The sequence below is a fragment of the Callithrix jacchus genome, chromosome 3 (genome assembly GCF_049354715.1).
Source record: "Callithrix jacchus isolate 240 chromosome 3, calJac240_pri, whole genome shotgun sequence".
Classification (NCBI taxonomy): Eukaryota; Metazoa; Chordata; class Mammalia; order Primates; family Cebidae; genus Callithrix; species Callithrix jacchus.
Genome location: NC_133504.1, coordinates 21814294 through 21834554, shown reverse-complemented (window position 1 = coordinate 21834554; position 20261 = coordinate 21814294). Strand labels below are relative to the sequence as shown.

Below are 20261 nucleotides of genomic sequence, written 5' to 3'. Positions count from 1 at the left end.
GATCGCTGCTCTGTTCCAACTAACAAAGCTTAAAAGTGAGACTTAGAAGAGCCAAGCTATGCACAGCTAACTAAATTGTGTCCAAGAATATTTATAGAAACACAAAAATACATAGCAGAAATATTAAAATTCACAATGTTCAGCACCCAAACAAAAATTATCAAGCACGCACAGACCAGAATATTAACTAAAAAAAGGAGGAAAAAAATGAGTGAATCCAATCCAACCCCATAATCACAGAGATGATGTAACTAGACAAGGACATTTATAAGTGTCATTATAATTGAATTCCGTATGTTCAAGAAGCTAGAGAGAAGAGTAAGCATGATAGAGGTAAAGGAAACATTAATAAGATCCGTATTGAACTCGTCTAAATGAAGTTCACATAAATGAACCTGCCCATTGAACTTGTCCATTCATACTGAAGACAGAAAAAAACTAGACTAATGGCCACAAGTTTTTCAAGTGTGATGAAAACTATTAACTCATAAATCCAAGATGCTCAACAAAACCCATGCAAAGGAAACATGATGAAAGTGACATTGAGGCACATCATAATCAAATTCACTGAACCCAAAGCTGTAGGGAAAAATCTGAAAAGGAGCTAGAGAAAAAAGACACAGAGGAATACAACTAAAAATAAGGGTAAAAGAAGACTTCTCATTGTAAATAATGTGCATAAGATGACAGTGAAGCAGCATCATTAAAGTACTAAAATAAAAAATTTGCAATTCAGAATTCCATGTCTCAGAAAAAATATCGTTGCAAAAGGAAGGCAAAATAAAAACTTTTACAAACATTTGTATGTCTTTAAAATAAAAACGTTTACAGACATACAAATGTTGAATGAATCACCAGCAGGACTATACTACACAAAATCTAAAAAGAAGTCCTTCTGGCAGAAGAAAAATGATACAAAATAGAAATCTTCTACACAAAATAAAAAGTACATGAGTAGACACAAAAGATTTTTTTTCTCTTATTATTGAAATCTTTTTAAAGAATAAATGACTATGCTGTATTATGGGATTTATAGCATTAAAAAAAAAAACAAAACAAAACAATGTTACCAAAGGCTGGGAGGGAACAAATGCAAATACAGGTGACCCTCAAATAAAGGTATGAAATGCCTGGGTGCATTTATCCACAAATTTTCTTCCACCTATGCCATCCTTCAGACACCAACTTCTCTTCCACTTCAGCCTACTCAATGGGAAGATGATGTGGATAAAGACTTTTATGATGATCCACTTCCACTTAACAGTAAATACATTTTCTCCTAATTTTTTTAGTAACATTTTCTTTTCTCTTGCTTCCTTTATTGTAAGAATATAGTATATAACATGTAAAATATGTGTTAAATGACTATGTTATTGATACGGCTTCTGGTCAACAGTAGGCTATTACTAGTTAAATTTTGGGGGAGTTAAGAATTACACATGGATTTTTGACTACCCCCCAGCCCCCACACTATTCAAGGGTCAACTGTATATTATTGCAATATTCTTATACCATGTATGAAGTATAATAACTCAATCGAAGATACACTGTGATAAGTTCAAGATAATATACTATAAACTCTTAAGCCAACACTGAAATAACAGAACAATGAGCTATAGCTAATAATTCAACAACAGAAGTAAAATGGAATAATAAAAAACAACTAACCCCAAAGAATGTAAAACAGGAGAAAAAAGGAAGGAAAGTATAGATGAGATGAACAAAAAACAAATAGAAAAATGGTGCACAGACAGTCCCTGATTTATAATGGCTCAACTTAAGAGTTTTCAACTATATAATGGGTTTATTAGACTGTAATCCCATTGTAAATTGAGGAGTATCTGAATTTAAACCCAATCATGTTAATAATCACATTAAATGTAAATAGTCTAAATATACCAGTTAAAGGTTATAAGAGTACATTAAAAAGCAAACGTAAAGACAGAAATAGATTAAGAGGTAATCTACAAATGGGTTTTTTTTGTGTGGGCATCCTCTTCATTGATGTTGATTCTATTGCCTTCTGTTAGTTTTCCTTCCAACAATCAGGCCCCTCTTCTGCAGGTCTGCTGGAGTTTGCTGGAGGTCCACCCCAGACCCTGTTTGCCTGGATATCTCTGGCAGAGGCTGCAGAACAGCAAGGATTGCTTCCTGTTTCTTCCTCTGCAAGCTTTGTCCCAGAGGGGCACCTGCCAAATGCCAGTGGAGCTCTCCTGTATGAGATGTCTGTTGACCTCTGCTGGGAGGTATCTCCCAGTCAGGAGGCACGGGGATCAGGGACCCACGTGAGGAGGCAGTCTATCCCTTAGTAGAGCTCAAGCTCTGTGCTGGGAGATCCACTGCTCTCTTCAGAACCAGCGGTTAGGAGTGTTTAAGTCTGCTGAAGTGGAGCCCACAGCAACCCCCTTCTCCCAGGTGCTCTGTTCAAGGGAGCTGTCTCTCTAGATTCTGGCTACAGTGGCTTTGCTGCCCCACAGTGGGTTTCATACCCACTTTGAACTTCCCAGCAGCTTTCTTTACACTGTGAGGGGAAAACCACCTACTCAAACCTCAGTAATGGTGGGCACCCCTTCCCTCACCAAACTTGAGCATCCTAGGTTGACGTCAGACTGCTGTGCTGCCAGCGAGAATTTAAGCCAGTGGATCTTAGCTTGCTGGTCTCTGTGGGGTGGGATCTGCTGAGCTACACCACTTGGGTCCCTAGCTCCAGCCCCTTTTCCAGGGGAGTTAAATGGTTCTGTCTGGCATTCCAGGTGCCACTGGGGTATGAAAAAAAACTCCTGCAGCTAGCTCAGTGTCTGCCCAAATGGCCGCCTGGTTTGTGCTTGAAACTCGGGGTCCTGATGCTGTAAGCACCTGAGGGAATCTCCTGGCCTGTGAGTTGTGAAACCATGGGAAAAGTGTATTATCTGGGCTGGATAGTACTGTCCCTCACAGCACAGTCCCTTACGACTTTCCTTGGCTAGAGGAGGGAGTTCCCCGACTGCTTGCACTTCCTGGGTGAGGCGACATTCCATCCTGCTTCTGCTCGCTCTGCATGGGCTGCACCATCTAACCAGTTCCAATGAGATGAAATGGGTATCTCAGTTGCAAGTGCAGAAATCATCCACCTTCTGCATTGGTCTCACTGGTAGCTGCAGATCGCAGCTGTTCCTATTCAGCCATCTTGCCACTTTCCCCAAGTTATTTGTCTTTCTGCCTTTGCCTCCATCCATCCTTTTACAACAGCAATGATCTATTGCCTCAGAGATGCTTTCAATCATCTTCAGCTCCACCATCTCAGAGATCTCACACCAGTGTTTTTCCTCATATTTATGTTTTCATCCTCACATTTATTTATTTAATAACTACTTTTCATGTATAAAATATGTGCTACATGACGGGGCATAAACATGCTGTACAAATAAGACAAGCTTGATCAAAACGTTTATATTCTACAACAGAACCCGGGCAAATGATACTTAAACAAAAGCGGCAGATAATTACAGTATGTGATTACTTCTTTAAAAATAATAAAAAGAACTCAGAAACAAAAAAACCAAACACTGGCCAGGCACAGTGGTTCACGCCTGTAATCCCAGTACTTTGGGAGATGGAGGCGGGAACATTGCCTGAGGCCAGGAGTTCAAAAGCAGCCTGGGAAACATAGTAAGTCCACCATCTTTAACAAAAAAGAAAAAAAATTAGCTGGGCATGGCAGCACGTGCCTGTAGTTCCAGCTACTCCAGAGGCTGAGGCAGGAGAATCACTTGAGTCCAGAAGGTTCATGATATAGTCAGCCACGAGTGTGCCACTGTATTCTAGCGTGTCTTAAAAAAATATACTGCATATTCTTACTTCCAAGTGGGAGCTAAACAATGGATACACATGGATATAGAGGGAAATACTAAACATGGGGCAGAGGTTGGGCGGGGTGAGGGTTGAAAAATTACCTATTGGTTATAATGTTCAGTATTCGAGTGATAGGTACACTAGAAACCCAAACCTCACCATAATGCAATACATGTAGGCAACAAACCTACACATGTACACACTGAATCTATAGAAATAAAATAGATTTAAATAAATATTTAAAGTACAGAAATAATTTTCAATGATTTGAAAATAAGAGAAGGTTCAGGTGGAGTGGCTCACACCTGTAACCCAGCACTCTGGGAGGTCAAAGCAGGTGGATCACTTGAGGCCAGGAGTTTGAGCAGCCTGGGCAACATGGCAGAAGAGTATCTCTACAAAATATTAAAAAATAAAAATAAATTTAAAAAAAAGAAAGAGAGAGGGAGAGAGAAAGAAAAGAGGTCTACTATTAATAGAGGGCAGAAAAGTGAAGAAAGTGCTTAAAGAGCTTCAAGAAGAGTATGTGCATGCACACGTACGTGTGGGTGCGGACAACAATCTGGATGTCAAAGCCGTAAATACATAATGTACGGCCTTTAAAACTTACGACATAGAGGTCTTCGGTGACCATGTAAAGAATTATAACAGAGTGGTAGAGGAAAAAGTCTGGCTGGAGTAGGTTAAGGGAGAACAGAAGGAGAGGAACTGGAATTGTAAACAGAATCCTTTCAAAGAATTCTGATATAAAGATGACTTTCAGAAATGGGGTGATAGCTAAAGGACAGGGACAGAACAAAAAGAGAAGCAGCCATATTAAGGACTTGAGAAAGAGGAAAGGGGAAGAGTACTATGGGAAAGAAAGAGCTTGGCATGTTTTAAGAAGTGAAAGGTGAGAAGTAAGTAGTTCCTAGTGAGCTAGTTAGAAGGAAATGGATACAATGAACAGGTAAAGCATAAACCAAGGGAGAGGAGAGACTTGAAATCATGAAAAGAACTGAGGACTTTTATTCTAGTTGCAATGAAAACCAATTAGGTTTTAAAATGAGAAAGTGATATGATATACTTTGCTTTTCTAATTAACATAAAATATTTCCAAGTCTCTTTTTTACAAGGTTACAATCACCCTACATCTTCACTAAGTAATACCATCTTACCTTTCTGTTCTGCTTCACAGTTTAGCTTCTTGAAAAGGTTCCAAAATCTCTTTTTAAATTTCCTCTTCTATTCACTTCTTAATTCTTGGATCTATTTCTGTCTCCAACACTCTAATGACACTGTTTTTTACCAAGCTCACATTGCCTCTTCCCTGACAAATCCAGTACACAGTTTTTAGCCCTCAATATGTTACCTCTCTTCCTGAAGTGCTCTCTTCTTTCTTTGGAATCCATACACAGCCTCCTAATTTTATCTCTGTTCCTCATTTTCTTTGCAAACTTCTTCCTCTGATGAACTCTTAGAAGAGTTTCACATAAAGCCCCTACATAAATCTCCAAGTATCTTCTAAGTATCTCCTCTTCTCTTTATTAACTTTCGGTAACTTAGCTAAGGTCATTATTAACTTTTGCCTAGATTAGTGCAATAGCCTCTAAAAACCGGTTTCAAGGGTATCTACTTCTTACTAAGATGGCACAGAGTAATTAGAGATACGCTGTTTCCTAAATAATCAAAACAACTGGACAAAATATGAGACAGCACTTTCAAGACATTGCACAACAGATAATAAAATGGGTCCCTGAGAGAGAAAAAACAAAAACAAAAACAAATGAGATTTCCCTATGATTGCCCCAGCCTTTTAGAGTTTTCAGGCTGTCGCTCATGGGTCCGGCATACTCCCTGAGTTCAGGAGGTAGAGCTGGGATTCCTGGAAGACCAAGGCAACTAGAAAGAGAGTTCCAGAGATCTGCAGATGGTAGCCCTTGAGTATGAGCAGAGTGGTGATTGGAGCAAGTACATGAGAAAACTACCCAAGTTAGGAAAAAAAGCACCTAAACAGAGAATATAAGAAATTAAATAGTGTCTATTCCTTCCAGCCAAACTGCAAAACCTCATCATTCCTTGTGTAGAGCACTAAGAAGCGTCTTATCTTCAAAATGGGGATAATTAGCATTAGACTAAACATGGCTGTGATCTTACCTCACAAATATAAAGATACGACATGAACGAGTCAAATTGAGCCCAAGTATTATAACTTAACTGTATTCCAGAATAAATCTCCAGAATAATTACAAAAATACAAAAATACCTAGCACCTAACAAGGTAAAATTCAGTATGTCTGACATCTAATTAAAAATAGTCAAACATGCAAAGAAACAGAAGAATATGACCTGTAACAAGGAAAAAAGGCAATCAATATGGACCCAATCAAATCCCAACATCTGAAACAGATGTTAGAATTAGTAAGTAAGGACATTAATGAAGTGTTTACAACTGTATTCCACATGACCAAAAAAGTTAGAGACATGGTAGATAGAAAAATAACTTCTTAAACTTCTGGAGGTGAAAACTACAGTATCTGAGATGAAAAGTACATTGAATAGGATTAATAGCAGATTGAGTATGGCAGAAAAAAAAGACTAGCATCTAGTAAAGAGCAATAGAAACTATTCACAGTGAAACACAAAAACAATCTAAAAAAATAAAATAAAAAGCATCACTGAGGTATGAGACAAGTGAAACTGGAGTCCCTAAAGAATAGAAGGAGGAGGAGGCACAGAAAAAATATTAGAAGAAATGATGGCTGAAAATGTTCCAACTGTGACAACCATAAACCCACAGATATAAGAAGCTCAACGAATCCCAAGGACAGGAAGCGTGAAGAAAACTACACCAAGGCACCTTACAATCACATTGCTCAAAACCAGTGATAAAGACAAATCATACGAGCAGTCAGAGAGTGTCCCCACCCAAATCTCATCTCGAATTATAATCCTGTGTCAAGGGAGGGAGGAGACTGGATCAGGGGGCTCTTCCAAGACTAATTTACAGTCTCTTATGTATTCCTGCAGTGGCTTATAATTATTCCTAGCATATTATTTATCAACTATAATTATCTCTTTACTTGCCTGCCTTTCCACTAGACCTTAAGGGGAAGGACTACATTTTAAACATTATTATATTCCCATATTTTAAGAGTGTATTGCATATGGTAGGTGCCCAACAAAGAGCTGCTGAATAAATAAAGTAAATGCTATCAAGTCTTTGGGCTTTTTTCCAATGCAAGAAAGAATTCTACAAAAATAGTCCATGAAAAAAATTACTTAAAATCAGACTTGCTGATGGTCAGACTTGCCCTTTTAGAATGTAAGCTCCACTAGAGCACATATGTTTCTGTTTTGTTGATATATCTCCAGTGCCTAGAACAATGTAAGGAAATATAGGTTCTCAGTAATTATCACTGAATAAATAAATCATTAAGTCAGATTTTCTCAATACTCTCACCGAATACCTAAGAGATGTTTCTGAGACACTACTCTGCTTCTCATCAAGAATTATTGGTAGAAACAGATTAATTTAGCATGGTATACAGAGTTAAAGTAATACAATTTAAATATGTATTATCAGTTCCCTCTCTTACACTGTATATTTTTGTAGTAAAAATCCTTGCTGTTAAGGCTGATTAGTTTTCTCTGTTCTTCACATTTCACTGTGAGAGGGAGGCATTTCTACTACCCCAAAAGGAAAATATATAGAATTATTTCAGTTTCTCTAGATTCTTCTAAATGTTCATTTTTTTTCCAGAGTGGTTAGTCTGCAAGTTTACATACATACTAGACCCAAATAGGATATTAATATACTTCTATACATACTTTCAGTTGCAGAGAAAGATGTATCAAGTGTTAACTCATCCAGAGGCATCACAAGTTGACCTCCAGGCTCCCACTTCTTGCGATCACAAAAAACTGATTTTTCTTTTTCATGCTCTTTGGCATCTTCATGAACAATTATCTCAAAAGTATCAGAGGGATGCTGTTTTCCTCTTTCATCTTCTTGAGCTTTAAGATTTTCATTTAATCTACGAAGTATTTCTCGCTTATTCTGAAAGTTATAACATTATATATTTTAATAAGTATATTATTAAGTAAAATGATTGACAGATAAATTTTGAAAATTTTACTTACTGAAATAGCATTGTTGGTCTTTTGCATTTCTTCTGAAGTTTCCTGGGTATCAGTTAAACTACTGTCCTTTAAATGCAGATAGATACAGAGTAAGACATAATTTTATTTTTTTAAAACTACCTTTAAAAATATGATATCTTTGTTACTTTTTGCTTTTCACTAATTTGTTCCTTGTAAATTTTTTATACCTGTAAAATGTTAACACAGCTTCTTTCATTATCAGCAATGACTAACCTTTAAATATTATTAATTAGACAATATAAAGAGGGGCCAATTCTCAATTATTTGTCATATTTTTGGATTATTGTTCACATAATTAACTATATCCTCTTCCCCTCTGGCGCCTGATTTGCTGGTATAAGTCAGTGGTAGAAATGAAAGGAAAATTCATGTACTCTCTTAATCACAACTAGAAAAAGTTTTGATGGATAAGGCAATTAAAAATAGGCTGTATTATTCTAAAACTGTCTTTATGTTTCATGTGTATATATTCTTGTTAAGCCATAGTACCAAATGTAATTGAGAAGTGGCTTTCCTCCCTAAACAAAGAATGTAACAAAAATTAGTTCTGAGTCATTTGTACTATGAGTACTATAAGTATCTTCTAATTAGTACTGTCAAAGCAATCTAGACTCGACTACCTAAAATTTAAAAATATATGAAAAGAAGAAATTAGGAGTTATGTAAGCTATGAAAACAAAGGCATGTAGAAGATTCCAAGAGCAATTTTCAAAGTTTTAAGTGACATTTACCAATGCAACACAGAAAGAAAACCATTCAGTTATATGAATTACCTCAAATTTTGTAATACTTAAACAAAAATAAAAAATTTGGCAGTGAGTTTCAAAGTAATATAAGAAGCAATCAGACAAAGAACATTTTACCCAATAAAGCAGTCAGGAATTAGCAGTCCTACAACCAGAGAGGTGAACAGCTAGTTGAGATGTGAGACTGGGTACCACCCAGAAGGGAACCACACAGTGGTATCTAAAGTCAGAGTAACAACGTAGCACATGCAAAATCATTATCAGAAAGAACAGGTGACTAAACCTACTTGAAAAACAATAGTTTCTTACATGAAGTTCTTGAGAATGATCAAGAAACTTATATTTTCCTACTCAGCCTTATTTTCAAAATCAACCCAAAGGCTATAAAAAAAAAACAAAACTAGTGTACCAATTTTGTCTGCAAATATTTACTGAAACTCAACAAATAAAAGGCACAGACATCCATTACCAGGAAAGGAGAAAATGAGGTTACTATATAATTCAGTAGACTTTTCTCCTTCTGTCTGTTGAATGCTAGGCAGCAGCTCTACACTATCAGCCCATTTTTCTTAACCCCTGAACAGTCTTCTCATTTCAGACAGATACCTGAAATATACTTCTAAGTTTAAACGTTTTATTTGTCTATATTTCTTTGTTTTACTATCTGTATGGCATGATAGAGATTCAGAAGTAGAAGGTAAAAGGAATAACTGATGAATTAACTGTAGTTATACTGAGTCTTCTAACATTTGCTATGTCACAAAATTTGAATAAATGTAAACATGTGTTGGATTAATTCCTGGAGCTACTTTAGTACCAAAGAGACTTTTTTTTTTTTTAAGTGAATATTTGTTAATCCTGAGGGTTGGATAGAAAAATGTTTATATTATTATTTTCAGTACACTTCTATGTATATTTTTTTCAATATTCTTTTAAAGTAATTTTTAGAGTTATTTATAATGTATTTTCATCTACCAGATAGTCCTAGATATAAAACTTATAAACAATGAGGCTCCAATATTCTGAGCAAACTAAAATCCCTTAAAAAGTAATTTTTTCCCCTAGAAAAACCTGAAAGGGACATTAGGTATTAATGTGATTTCAGGAAATTTCATTTCCTTTTAAATAATTTTTGACTTTGAGTTCTGAATCTTAGGAAACTTACCACGCCAACTTCTTTCAAAGCTGAAGTCACAGAAATAACAGATCTCATCTGTTGCTTTGATGGAGAGCCACCTGTTTCATGTTGTCCCAAAGGTGGAGAAACATCAGAATCCTTTACTCCTTTAGCCACCAACTATAAAAAATAATTTTGTTAAATACATTAGGGATTTTTTATTTGCATGAAGAAATAATAATAGTACCTATCAGATCACTATTTATCCATTCTACCCACAAGTAGTTTTTTCATACCTGAATTATCTGTTGAGCAAGGCATTATGCTACATGCTGGGGACAGAGCAGTGACTACAGAAAAAAACCTCTGGTCTCAGATGTAAACATAATCACGTCACATAGTCCTAAATAACCCGCTTCCATTGCATTATCAATGTTTCATAAAACGATCCTGAAAAATGAACTGTCTTTTAAAGATTCAAGTGTGTGATTTTGTTAATCTTAAAATTCTAAAGGAAATGCTTCTGTAATTTCTACAGGTTTGCGTACAATCTTCTCTAAGTTCAAATACCAATTTCTCAACCTAAGAGCCCTCATAAAAATGCCAACATAAATGAGAATGGAAGGAGGAACAGATCCAGATAATAAGATTTACTTCACTGAAAATATCATGTTGTATTAACATATATGCATGTTTTTAATCTTGCCATTTAAATTCTAAACAAAGTTAAGATTCTGAACCCTTAATTAATACAAGGAAATGGCATTTATGGGGATGCTAAAAGTAACATGGCAGGAAGTCTACTCTTTACTCCCTATTTCTACTCTTCCTCAACCTAGGAAACAAGACTTCCTGGGGAGTATGCATTTCAAACACATTATTATGCAGTATCTTCTAAAAATAAAGTAATAACACAATCCTAACATCTAGGCTTCTAGACCTTCATTTTACACCAATACAGGTGTATCTCTGAGATATTGCGCACTTAGTTTCAGACCACTGCAATAATGGTAATATTGCAATAAAGTGAGTCACACAAATTTTGGGGTTTCTCAGTGCAAATAAAAATTATGTTTATACTATGCTTTAGCCTATTAAATGTGCAATAGCATTATGTCTAAAACACAATGTACACATCTTAATAAACACCTAATTCCTAAAAAATGCCAATGATTCTTCTGAGCCTTCAACAAATTGTAATCATTTTGCTAGTGGAGGGTCTTGCCTTGATACTGATGGCTGCTGATTGATCAGGGTGGTAACTGCTGGATGTTGGGGTAGCTGTGACAATTTCTTAAAATAAGACAAAAATGAAGTTTGCTGCATCCATTGACTCTTTCATGAAAATATTTTTATTTTGTAAAAATATTTTTAAAATTATTTATCATTTAAATAGAGATGGGGTCTCACTATATTGGCTAGACTAGTCTTGAACTCTTGGTCTCAATGATCATCTTACCTCAGCCTCCCAAAGTGCTGGGATTACAAGCGTGAGCCACTCTGCCCAGCCCGTGAAAATATTTATCTCCAGCATGCAGTGCTGTTGCATTTTACTCACAGTACAACTTCTCTCACTCTCAAACCCTGCCACTGCTTTACCAACTAAGTTCACAAAATATTCTAAATCCCTTGTCATTTTAACAATGTTCAAAATAGCTTCACCAGAAGTAGATTACACCTTAAGAAACCACTTTCTTTGCTCCTCCAGAAGAAGCAACTCCTTAGCCATTCAAGTTTATCATGGAGCTTGTAGCAATTCAGTCATATCTTTAGGCTTCACTTATCATTCTACTTCATTAGCTTTTTCTACAGTCACAGCTACAGTGACTTCCTCCACTGAAATCTTGAACCTCTCAAAGCCATCCATGATAGAGTCAACTTCTTCCTAACTCCTGTTCATGCTGACATTAACATTAACATGACATTACCGCCTTCCATGAATCACAAAAATTCTGAATGGAATCTAGAATGATGAATGATGAATACTTTTTAGAGGGCTTTCAATTTACTTTGCCCAGATCCACTAGAGGAATCATTATCTACGGCAGCTACAGTTTTAAAAAAATTTATTTCTTAAATAAGAATACTTGAAAGTCAAAATGCCTTCTTGATACATTGGCTGCAGAAGATGTGTTAGCAGGCATGAAAACAACATGAATCTCTGCATAATACATCTCCGTCAGAGTTCTTGGGTAACAAGGTGCACTGTCAGTGAGTAGTAATATTTTGAAATAATTTCTTTTTTTTCTGAGCAGTAGGACTCAATAGTGGGCTTGAAATGTTCACAGTAAACCATGTTGTAAACAGGTGTGCTGTCATCCAGGCTTTGTTTTTCCACTTACAGAGCACAAATAGATTTAGCATAATTCTTAAGGGTCCTAGGAGTTTCAGAATGGTAAATGAGCACTGGCTTCAACTTAAAGTCACCAACCGCATTAGCCCTCAACAAGAGTCAGCCTGTCTTTTTAAGCTCTGAAGCCAGGCACTGATTCTCTTAAGCTAGGAGAGTCCTAGATGGCATCTTCTTCCAATAGAAGGCAGTTTTATCTACTCTGAAAATCTGCTGTTGAGTGTTGCCACCTTTATCAATGATCTTAGTTACATCTCCTGGATAATGTACTGCAGCTTCTCAATCAGCATTTACTGCTTTACCTTGCACTTTTATGTTATGGAGGTGGCTTCTTTACTGAACCTTATGAACCAACCTCCGCTAGCCTTCAATTTTTCTTCTGTAGCTTCCTTACCTCTCCCAGTCTTCATGGAATTGAGACGAGTTAGGGCCTTGCTCTAGAGCAGGCTTTGGCATAGTGACTGCTGCGATCTTCTATCCATACCACTAAAACTTTCTCCATCCACAGCAAGAAGGCTTCCTTCCTTCCTCCTTCCTCCTTCCTTTCTTCCTCCCTCCCCTCCCCCGCCTCTCTCTCTTTTTCTCTTCCGTTATTATTTTTTTCTAAGAGATAGGGTCTTCCTCTGTTGCCTAGGCTGGAGTAGAGATCCAGGCACAATCACAGCTCACTGAAACCTTGAACTCCTAGGCTCAAGTGATCCTTCTGCCTTAGCTTCTCAATGTGGTTGGGAGTATAGGTGTGTGCCACCACATCCAGCTAATTTTTCTTTTCTTTCTTTCTTTCTTTTTTTTTAAGAAACAGGTTCTCACTTTGTCATCCATGCTAGTCTCAAACTTCTGGGCTCAAGCAATCCTCCTGCCTCAGTCTCCTGGATTGCTGAGACTGCAAGCTCCTGGCTGTTTCGCTTTTTTATTTAGTGTGTTCACTGGAGTAACACTTTTTTTTTTTCAAGATAGGGTCTTGCACTGTCACCTAGGCTGGTGTGCAATGGTGTGATCTCAGCTCACTGCAATCTCTGCCGTCCTGGTTCACACGATTCTCCGACCTTGGCCTCCCAAGTAGCTGGGATTGTAGGTGCACACCAACATACTTGGTTAATTTTTTGTATTTTTAGTAGAGACAGTGTTTCACTATGTTGGCCAGGCTGGTCTTAAACTCCTGACCTCGTGATCCACTGGACTTGGCCTCCCAAAGCACTGAGATTACAGACATGAGCCACTGCACCTGGCCTGGAGTAGTACTTCAGGAACTTTTCCTTTGCATTCACATCTTGGATAACTGGTGCAAGAGGCCTAATTCTGTGCCTGTCTCAGGTTTCAATATGCCTTCATCACCAAGATTAATCCTGATTTCAAGTGAGAGACGTGCAACTCATTCTTTCATTTGAATACTTAGAGGCCACTATAGGTCATTAAGTGGCCTAAGTTCCGTATTAGTTTGTCTTATGGAATATGAAGGTCTGAGGAGAGAGAGAGGGGAACTACCAGTCAATGAAGCAATCAGAACACACACATTCATCAATTAAATTCACCATCTTATATGGGTGCAGTCTGTGGTGCCTCAAAACAATGACAACAGTAATATCAAAGATATGATGATAATAATGAAAAAGTTTGAAATACTACAAAAATGGACACAAAGACACAAAATGAGCAAAAGCTGTTAGGAAAATGACACCGATAGACTTCCTTGATGAGGGTTGTCACAAAATTTCAATTTGTAAGAAATGCACTATTTGGGAACCACAATAACACAAGGTATGCCTGTATTTATTTTGTTCAAAAAAGAATAAAAACATTGCTTTAGTCCCACAGTGGAGCATTACTGAAAAAGTATATTGATGTTTAAGATGTTACTACAAATAACTTTTACAAATATCTAGAGCTCACGTAAGTCTTCTCTCACCTTGAAAGATTCTATCAAAATATTTTGAAACTTTGTTTTAATTACTATAGAATATAAATTCAAATAAGGTTTCATACATTGAGGGAATAAAAACAAGTTCCAAAGCTGTTCTGAATATTAGCTGTATTTTTAAAACAAAGATGCTATTTCTCTCGTTGATTATTTAAAAGAAATATAATTTGAATATACAAATTCTGCCATTTTAATTTAAATCTGTCATTACTTCTCTACCACATACTAGGATTACAGGCGTGTGTCACCATGCCCAGCTAATTTTTAGTAGAGATAGGGTTTCATCATGTTGGCCATGTTCATCTCCAACTCCTGACCTCATGATCCACCTGTCCGGGCCTCCCAGAGTGCTGGGATTACAGGCGTGAGCCACATCGCCTGGCCTGCTATTTCAATACATGAATCTGACATGATTTCTGTGAGAAGATGAATTGATAATATTTGATAAAAATTAATTTACTGATAAATGAAAATATGTATTAATACCTATTAAGTGTCAAGCAGAGTTCTGGATAATGATATCCAAAATGAATTACACATAATATTTTCTCAGAAGGGATTGTAAATTAGAAAAGAAAAAAGAACATATAAATCAATCAGTATGTTATAGAGGAAAAAAATAAAGAGATGTGTACTAAATCATCTGGGGAAGAATGAAACAAACAAAAAATATAGAAAGAACTAACTGTGTAAAGCCAAGAGGGGTGCCAGTGAGAACAGACTTTGCAGAGCAGCCAATGGTCAGCCATTCACTGTTCAAGTAGCCATAAAATACAGACGTAGGACAATTCTACATTCAAATCCCAAAACACTCACCAGTCCTGTGACTTTTTCATTATCTTTATCCTGTCTGAAACTCAGAGTTTTTCTCTAAAATAGAAATGCTGTACTCATTGCTTCTCTGCCTTAGGGATTACATGAGATAATTTATATACAGTACACAGCTGTGTATCTGATAAACAGTAGCAATTGTTATTTATTTGGTTTCCATTAAATACGGTTATTTGGCTTAAACATCAAAAGTCTGGTTTTAAGTTTTAGAATGCAAGTCTCTGATCTTTAGAATGCAGACTAAAAACAAAACCCTCCTATCTTAAGCATGATCAGAAATTAACATTTAGGCATATAGAGACACAAGTTTATTGGCACTTTCATAATAATGATCTTTAGCGGCCTTCAGTAAATGCTTATGGGCTATAATCAAACGCATACTGATCTCTGCTCAGGGTCAACTAAACCAAACAGATTAGAAGAACCTAAACAGACAAATTCAGACACAAAACCTAAACGAATGAACAAAGACTGATTACTGACTCTTACAATCACTTAAAAAAGAAAACTAAGTTACTGAAAATGTATGACTACTGTGATGTGGCAACACCATTATAAGCTAATGTCACATACATAAGTAACTTATTAGTACAGTTAAATTGGGCCTTCAGCATAAACATCATGATATATTATTTGTAATCAGAACCTTAAGGCTGTTCAATATTAACTACACCTTTAGGTAAAAGATGATAATGTACTACTAATTATTGAAAGATAAACCACTACACTAAGCCTTTAATATGGAAAGTTGAATATGGCAAATCACAAAAATTAACCAAACCAGGAAAATAATGTAAAGTTTCATATAAGAGGAAAATATAAAATTTTGGAACAAACGATGACCCAATTTTATTACACCATTGATCACCCAGCTAAATCTGTAATATATATTTCATTCTAAACACATTTCTTCACTGGGTGTTTGGGAAGCTGACACAGGAGGAACATTTGAGCCCAGGAGTTTGAGAGCCAGCTAATTTTCTTATTTCTTGTAGAAATGAAGGGTGAGACTCCATTTCTACAAGAAATAAGAAAATTAGCTGGGCGTGGTGATGTTCTGAGGGTCCCAGCTACAGACAGGCTGAGGCAGGAAGATCTCTGGAGATCAGTAGGTTGAAATTGCAGAGAGCCATGTACACACCACTGCACTCCAGCCTGATTCATAGAGCAAGACCCTGTCTCAAAACAAAACAAAACAAAACAAAACAAAACTAACAAAAGCACAGTCTTTCAAAGTTTAATCACAGTTTTAAATATAAAAATTTGCAAAAAAAAAAAAAATAAAACATTGATCTGAAAGTTTCACTGTTGAGGCTTATAAGAAATGCTTTAGAAGCTTTTTTTTCATGGTCATTTTTCTCACAAGGTTCATAAATTGAAGGCTTTTCAACATTGTTTGTATTGCCAAAAAAGGTTTTCAATTATCACTGGAAAACTGTTTCTAATTCATGTGTCAATTTTACTATGTGCTGAAAAATTAAGCAGTAGCGCCACCAAATGACAAAACTCAAAATTTCACCAAATAGTGAAGCGAGGCTTACAATGAAACCTACTCTTGATGCACAGAACAATAACAAACATATTTTCATCTTTGTGCTGACTTATTAGTAAGAATGTAATGTATGTTAGGAAATTATTCTTAAATGGCTTAATTTCATATTTTGAATACGGAGTAATTTCACACACAGTTTTATACAGCTTAAAGATAGTATCATGGCCAAATTTTACCAAATTCATATTTAACTTTGCAAAACCTTCTCTTTGAAGAACCAATAGTATAAAAGTAAGTGTATTTGAATAAAGTTTCTTAACTAATATTGCTATAATGCTTTTATAAGAATGTCTAAGAATAAGAACACAAGGTAGCCAGAGCAATAAGTGTGTATACCCTAGGGGAGTATACAGGCATGCATGAAAAGTCTAAAAATAAGACAAAGATGGAAATAGAAAAGACACAAGAATTTATGTTCAAAATACTTTATCTGACCTAACCAAGACAGAACCTCCTGAATTCTATTTTTTACTAAATTTTTATTTATATTTATTTATTTTTAATTTTTAAAATTATACTTTAAGTTCTGGGGTTCACGTGCAGATCGTGCAGGACCGTTATACAGGTATATACCTGCCATGGCAGTTTGCTGCATCCATCCTCCTGTCATCTACATTAGGTATTTCTCTTCATGTTATCACTTCCCAATCCCCCCACCCCCTGCTATCCCTCCCCTAGCCCCCCACACCCCTTCTTTTGAAAAGTGTTCATATTCTTTGCCCACTTTTTGATGGGGTTGTTTTTTCTTGTAAATCTGTTTTAGTTCTTTGTAGATTCTGGCTATTAGCCCTTTGTCAGATGCATAGATTGCAAAAATTTTTTCCCATTCTGTTGGTTGCCAGTTCTCTAATGATTGTTTCTTTTCCTGTGAAGATCTTAACTTTAATTAGGTCCCATTTGTCTATTTTGGCTTTTGTTGTCATTGCTTTTGGTGTTTTGGTCATAAAGTCCTTACCTGTGCCTCTGTCCTGGATGGTATTGCCTAGGTTTTCTTCTAGGGTTTTTATGGTGTTAGGTCTTATGTTTAAATCTTTAATCCATCTGGAGTTAATTTTTGTATAATGTGTCAGGAAGGGGTCCAGTTTCAGCTTTCTGAATATGACTAGCCAGTTTTCCCAAGATCATTTATTAAACAGGGAATCCTTTCCGCATTGCTTTTGTCAGGTTTGTCAAAGATCAGATGGTTGTAGGTGTGTGGTGTTACTTCTGAGGCCTCTGTTCTGTTCCACTGGTCTATATCTCTGTTTTGATACCAGTACCATGCTGTTTTGATTACTGTAGCCTTGAATGTATCTCAAAATAATAAAAGCTATTTATAACAGACCCACAGCCAGTATCACTGAATGGGCAAAAACTGGAAGCATTCCCTTTGAAAACTGGCACTAGACAAGGATTCCCTCTCTCACCACTCCTATTCAATATAATATTGGAAGTTCTAGCCAGAGCAATCAGGCAAGAAAAAGAAAGAGTGTTCAAATAGGAAAGGAGGAAGTCAAATTGTCTCTATTTGCAGATGACATGATTGTATATTTAGAAGATCCCATTGTCTCAGCCCAAAATCTCAAGCTGATAAGCAACTTCAGCAAAGTCTCAGGATACAAAATCAATGGGCAAAATCACAAGCATTCCTAAACACCAATAACACACACAAAGAGGGCCAGTATGTTGTCAGAGGGGTGAAGAGGGCAGAGATATACTCCCGCCTACACTTTCTGTTGAACTCTGAGTTCCTCAAAGGTCAATATCAACCTTTCTTTCTTTCTTTCTCTCCACCCAATCTTCTTCACATGGGTACTCCAACAGATCCTGGCTCTCTCCCCTCCGTTTTCTTGTCAAAACTTAATTATTTATCAGTAACTTTGATCTTCCTTCTGAGGAGAGCTGGCACGAGATGTTCCTAGTCAACATCTTGAAGCAGCTTCCGAATATTCTTTTTCTATCCATCTAAATCTTTTGATTGGAGACCTTAATCAATTACATTGAGGATTGTTATTGATAGGTAAGCACATACTATTGCATTTTGTCAATGTTTTCTTGTTGTTTTTAGGTCCTTTTCTCCTTTCTTCCTGGGATGCAAGGTTGGTTCAACACACACATATTGATAAATACGATTCCCCACATAAACAGAATTTTAAAAAAAGACTATGATCATCTCAATATATATGAAAAAGCATTTGATAAAATACAACATCCCTTTTATGACAAAAAAAATTTAACAAATTAGGCATCAATGGAAGATATCTCAAAATAATAACCACCTATGACAAACCCACAGCCAACATCATACTGAATGAATAAAAAGTTAGAGGATCTCCCTAAGAGCTAGCATAAGATAAGGATTCCATTCTTAGCAATCCTATTCAACATAGTACTGGAAGTCCCAGCCAGAGCAATCAGGCAAGAGAAAAAAATAAAAGACATCCAAACAGGAAAAGAGTGAGTCAAACTAACTCTTTGTCGACAATTTAATTCTGCTCATGGAAAATCCTAACAATTCCACTAAGACTACTAGATTTGATGGGCAACTTCCGTAAAGTTTCAGGATATAAAATCATTGCATAAAATTCAGTATTATTGCTATACACCAATAATATTCAAGCTGAGAATGAAATCAGTAATGTAATCTCATTTACAACAGCCACTCACACACAAAAATACTGAGGAATACTTGTACCCAAGGAGGTGAAAGATCTCTCTACAAGGAGAACTACAAAACACTGAAGAAGGAAATCATAGATGACACAAATAGAAGTGCATTCAATGGTTATGAAAGAAGACTTGGTATTATTAAAATGTCCATACTAAATATACAGAAGATGGCCAAAAATGAACAGCTCTGGATTGCAGTTCCCAGTGAGAGCTATGCAGAGGGTGAGTAAACTCTGCATTTTCAAATGAGGTACTCGCACAGTGGGTGTAGTCCAAGAATGGCCAGCTGAGGCAGGGTGGGGTGCTGTCTCACCCAGGAAGTGCAATCCCTGGAGGACCCCCTCCCTACCCAACGGAGGCTACCAGGGGCTTTTCCAGCCACTCCAGCACTCCAGTTCTGATACTGCACTTCTCCTGCAGTTTTTTACCACCCACAGACCAGGAGATTTCCCGGCCGAAAAGCACCACGAATTTCCAGCACGGCTGCCAGTGCCGTGGGTTTTGCACAAAAACTCACACAACTGGATGCTATTTCAACTGGTGCCTGGAATGCCTAGGAGACAGAGTTGCCCACTCAACTGGAAAACGGGGCTGAAAGCAGGGAACCAGGTGACCTGGCCTGGTGAGTCTCACCCCCGAAAGACCAGCAATCTGAAATGCTCTGGCTTGAGAGTTTCACACCAAGTGCAGCAATCTGAGCTTGACCCAGGACAGGGGAGCTCTGGGGGGGGATGGGCATCCACCATTACCAAGGCAGTCCACCACTACTGAGGCAGTTCGCCATTACCGAGGCAGTTGACCATTACCAAGGCAGATCGCCATTACGGAGGCAGTCCTAATTGTACCTCTGTTAACAAAACTGCAAGGAAATTTACACAGCAGCTGGGCAGAGCCCACGGCAGCTCAGCAATGCCTCTGCTGGCACACTGTGACAAGACTCCCTCCTTGCTGGGCAAGGCATCTCTGAAAAAAGGCAGCAGCACATCAGAGACTTATAAATAAAGCCCCACCTCTCCAGATAGAGCACCTAGGAAAAGAGGCAGATACGAGTTCTGCTGCAGCAGACTTAAACATAACTGCCCAGCAGCTCTGAACAGAACAACAGAGCTCACAGCTCAGCATTT

The 20261-nt window shown here is 37.1% G+C and overlaps 1 protein-coding gene across 25 annotated transcripts in view; it reads right to left on the bottom strand.

The window, feature by feature from the left end:
• Positions 1–20261, bottom strand: part of NEK1 (NIMA related kinase 1) — a 257207-nt gene that overhangs the window by 100001 nt on the left and 136945 nt on the right. For all 25 annotated transcript variants that reach the window (XM_078366260.1, XM_078366264.1, XM_078366266.1 and 22 more), the window contains 3 exons: positions 9886–10017; positions 7954–8019; positions 7642–7870 (listed from right to left, as the gene is read on the bottom strand). In XM_078366260.1, coding sequence (XP_078222386.1) covers positions 7642–7870; positions 7954–8019; positions 9886–10017 — 427 coding nt within the window. The remainder of the gene's footprint in view (positions 1–7641; positions 7871–7953; positions 8020–9885; positions 10018–20261) is intronic.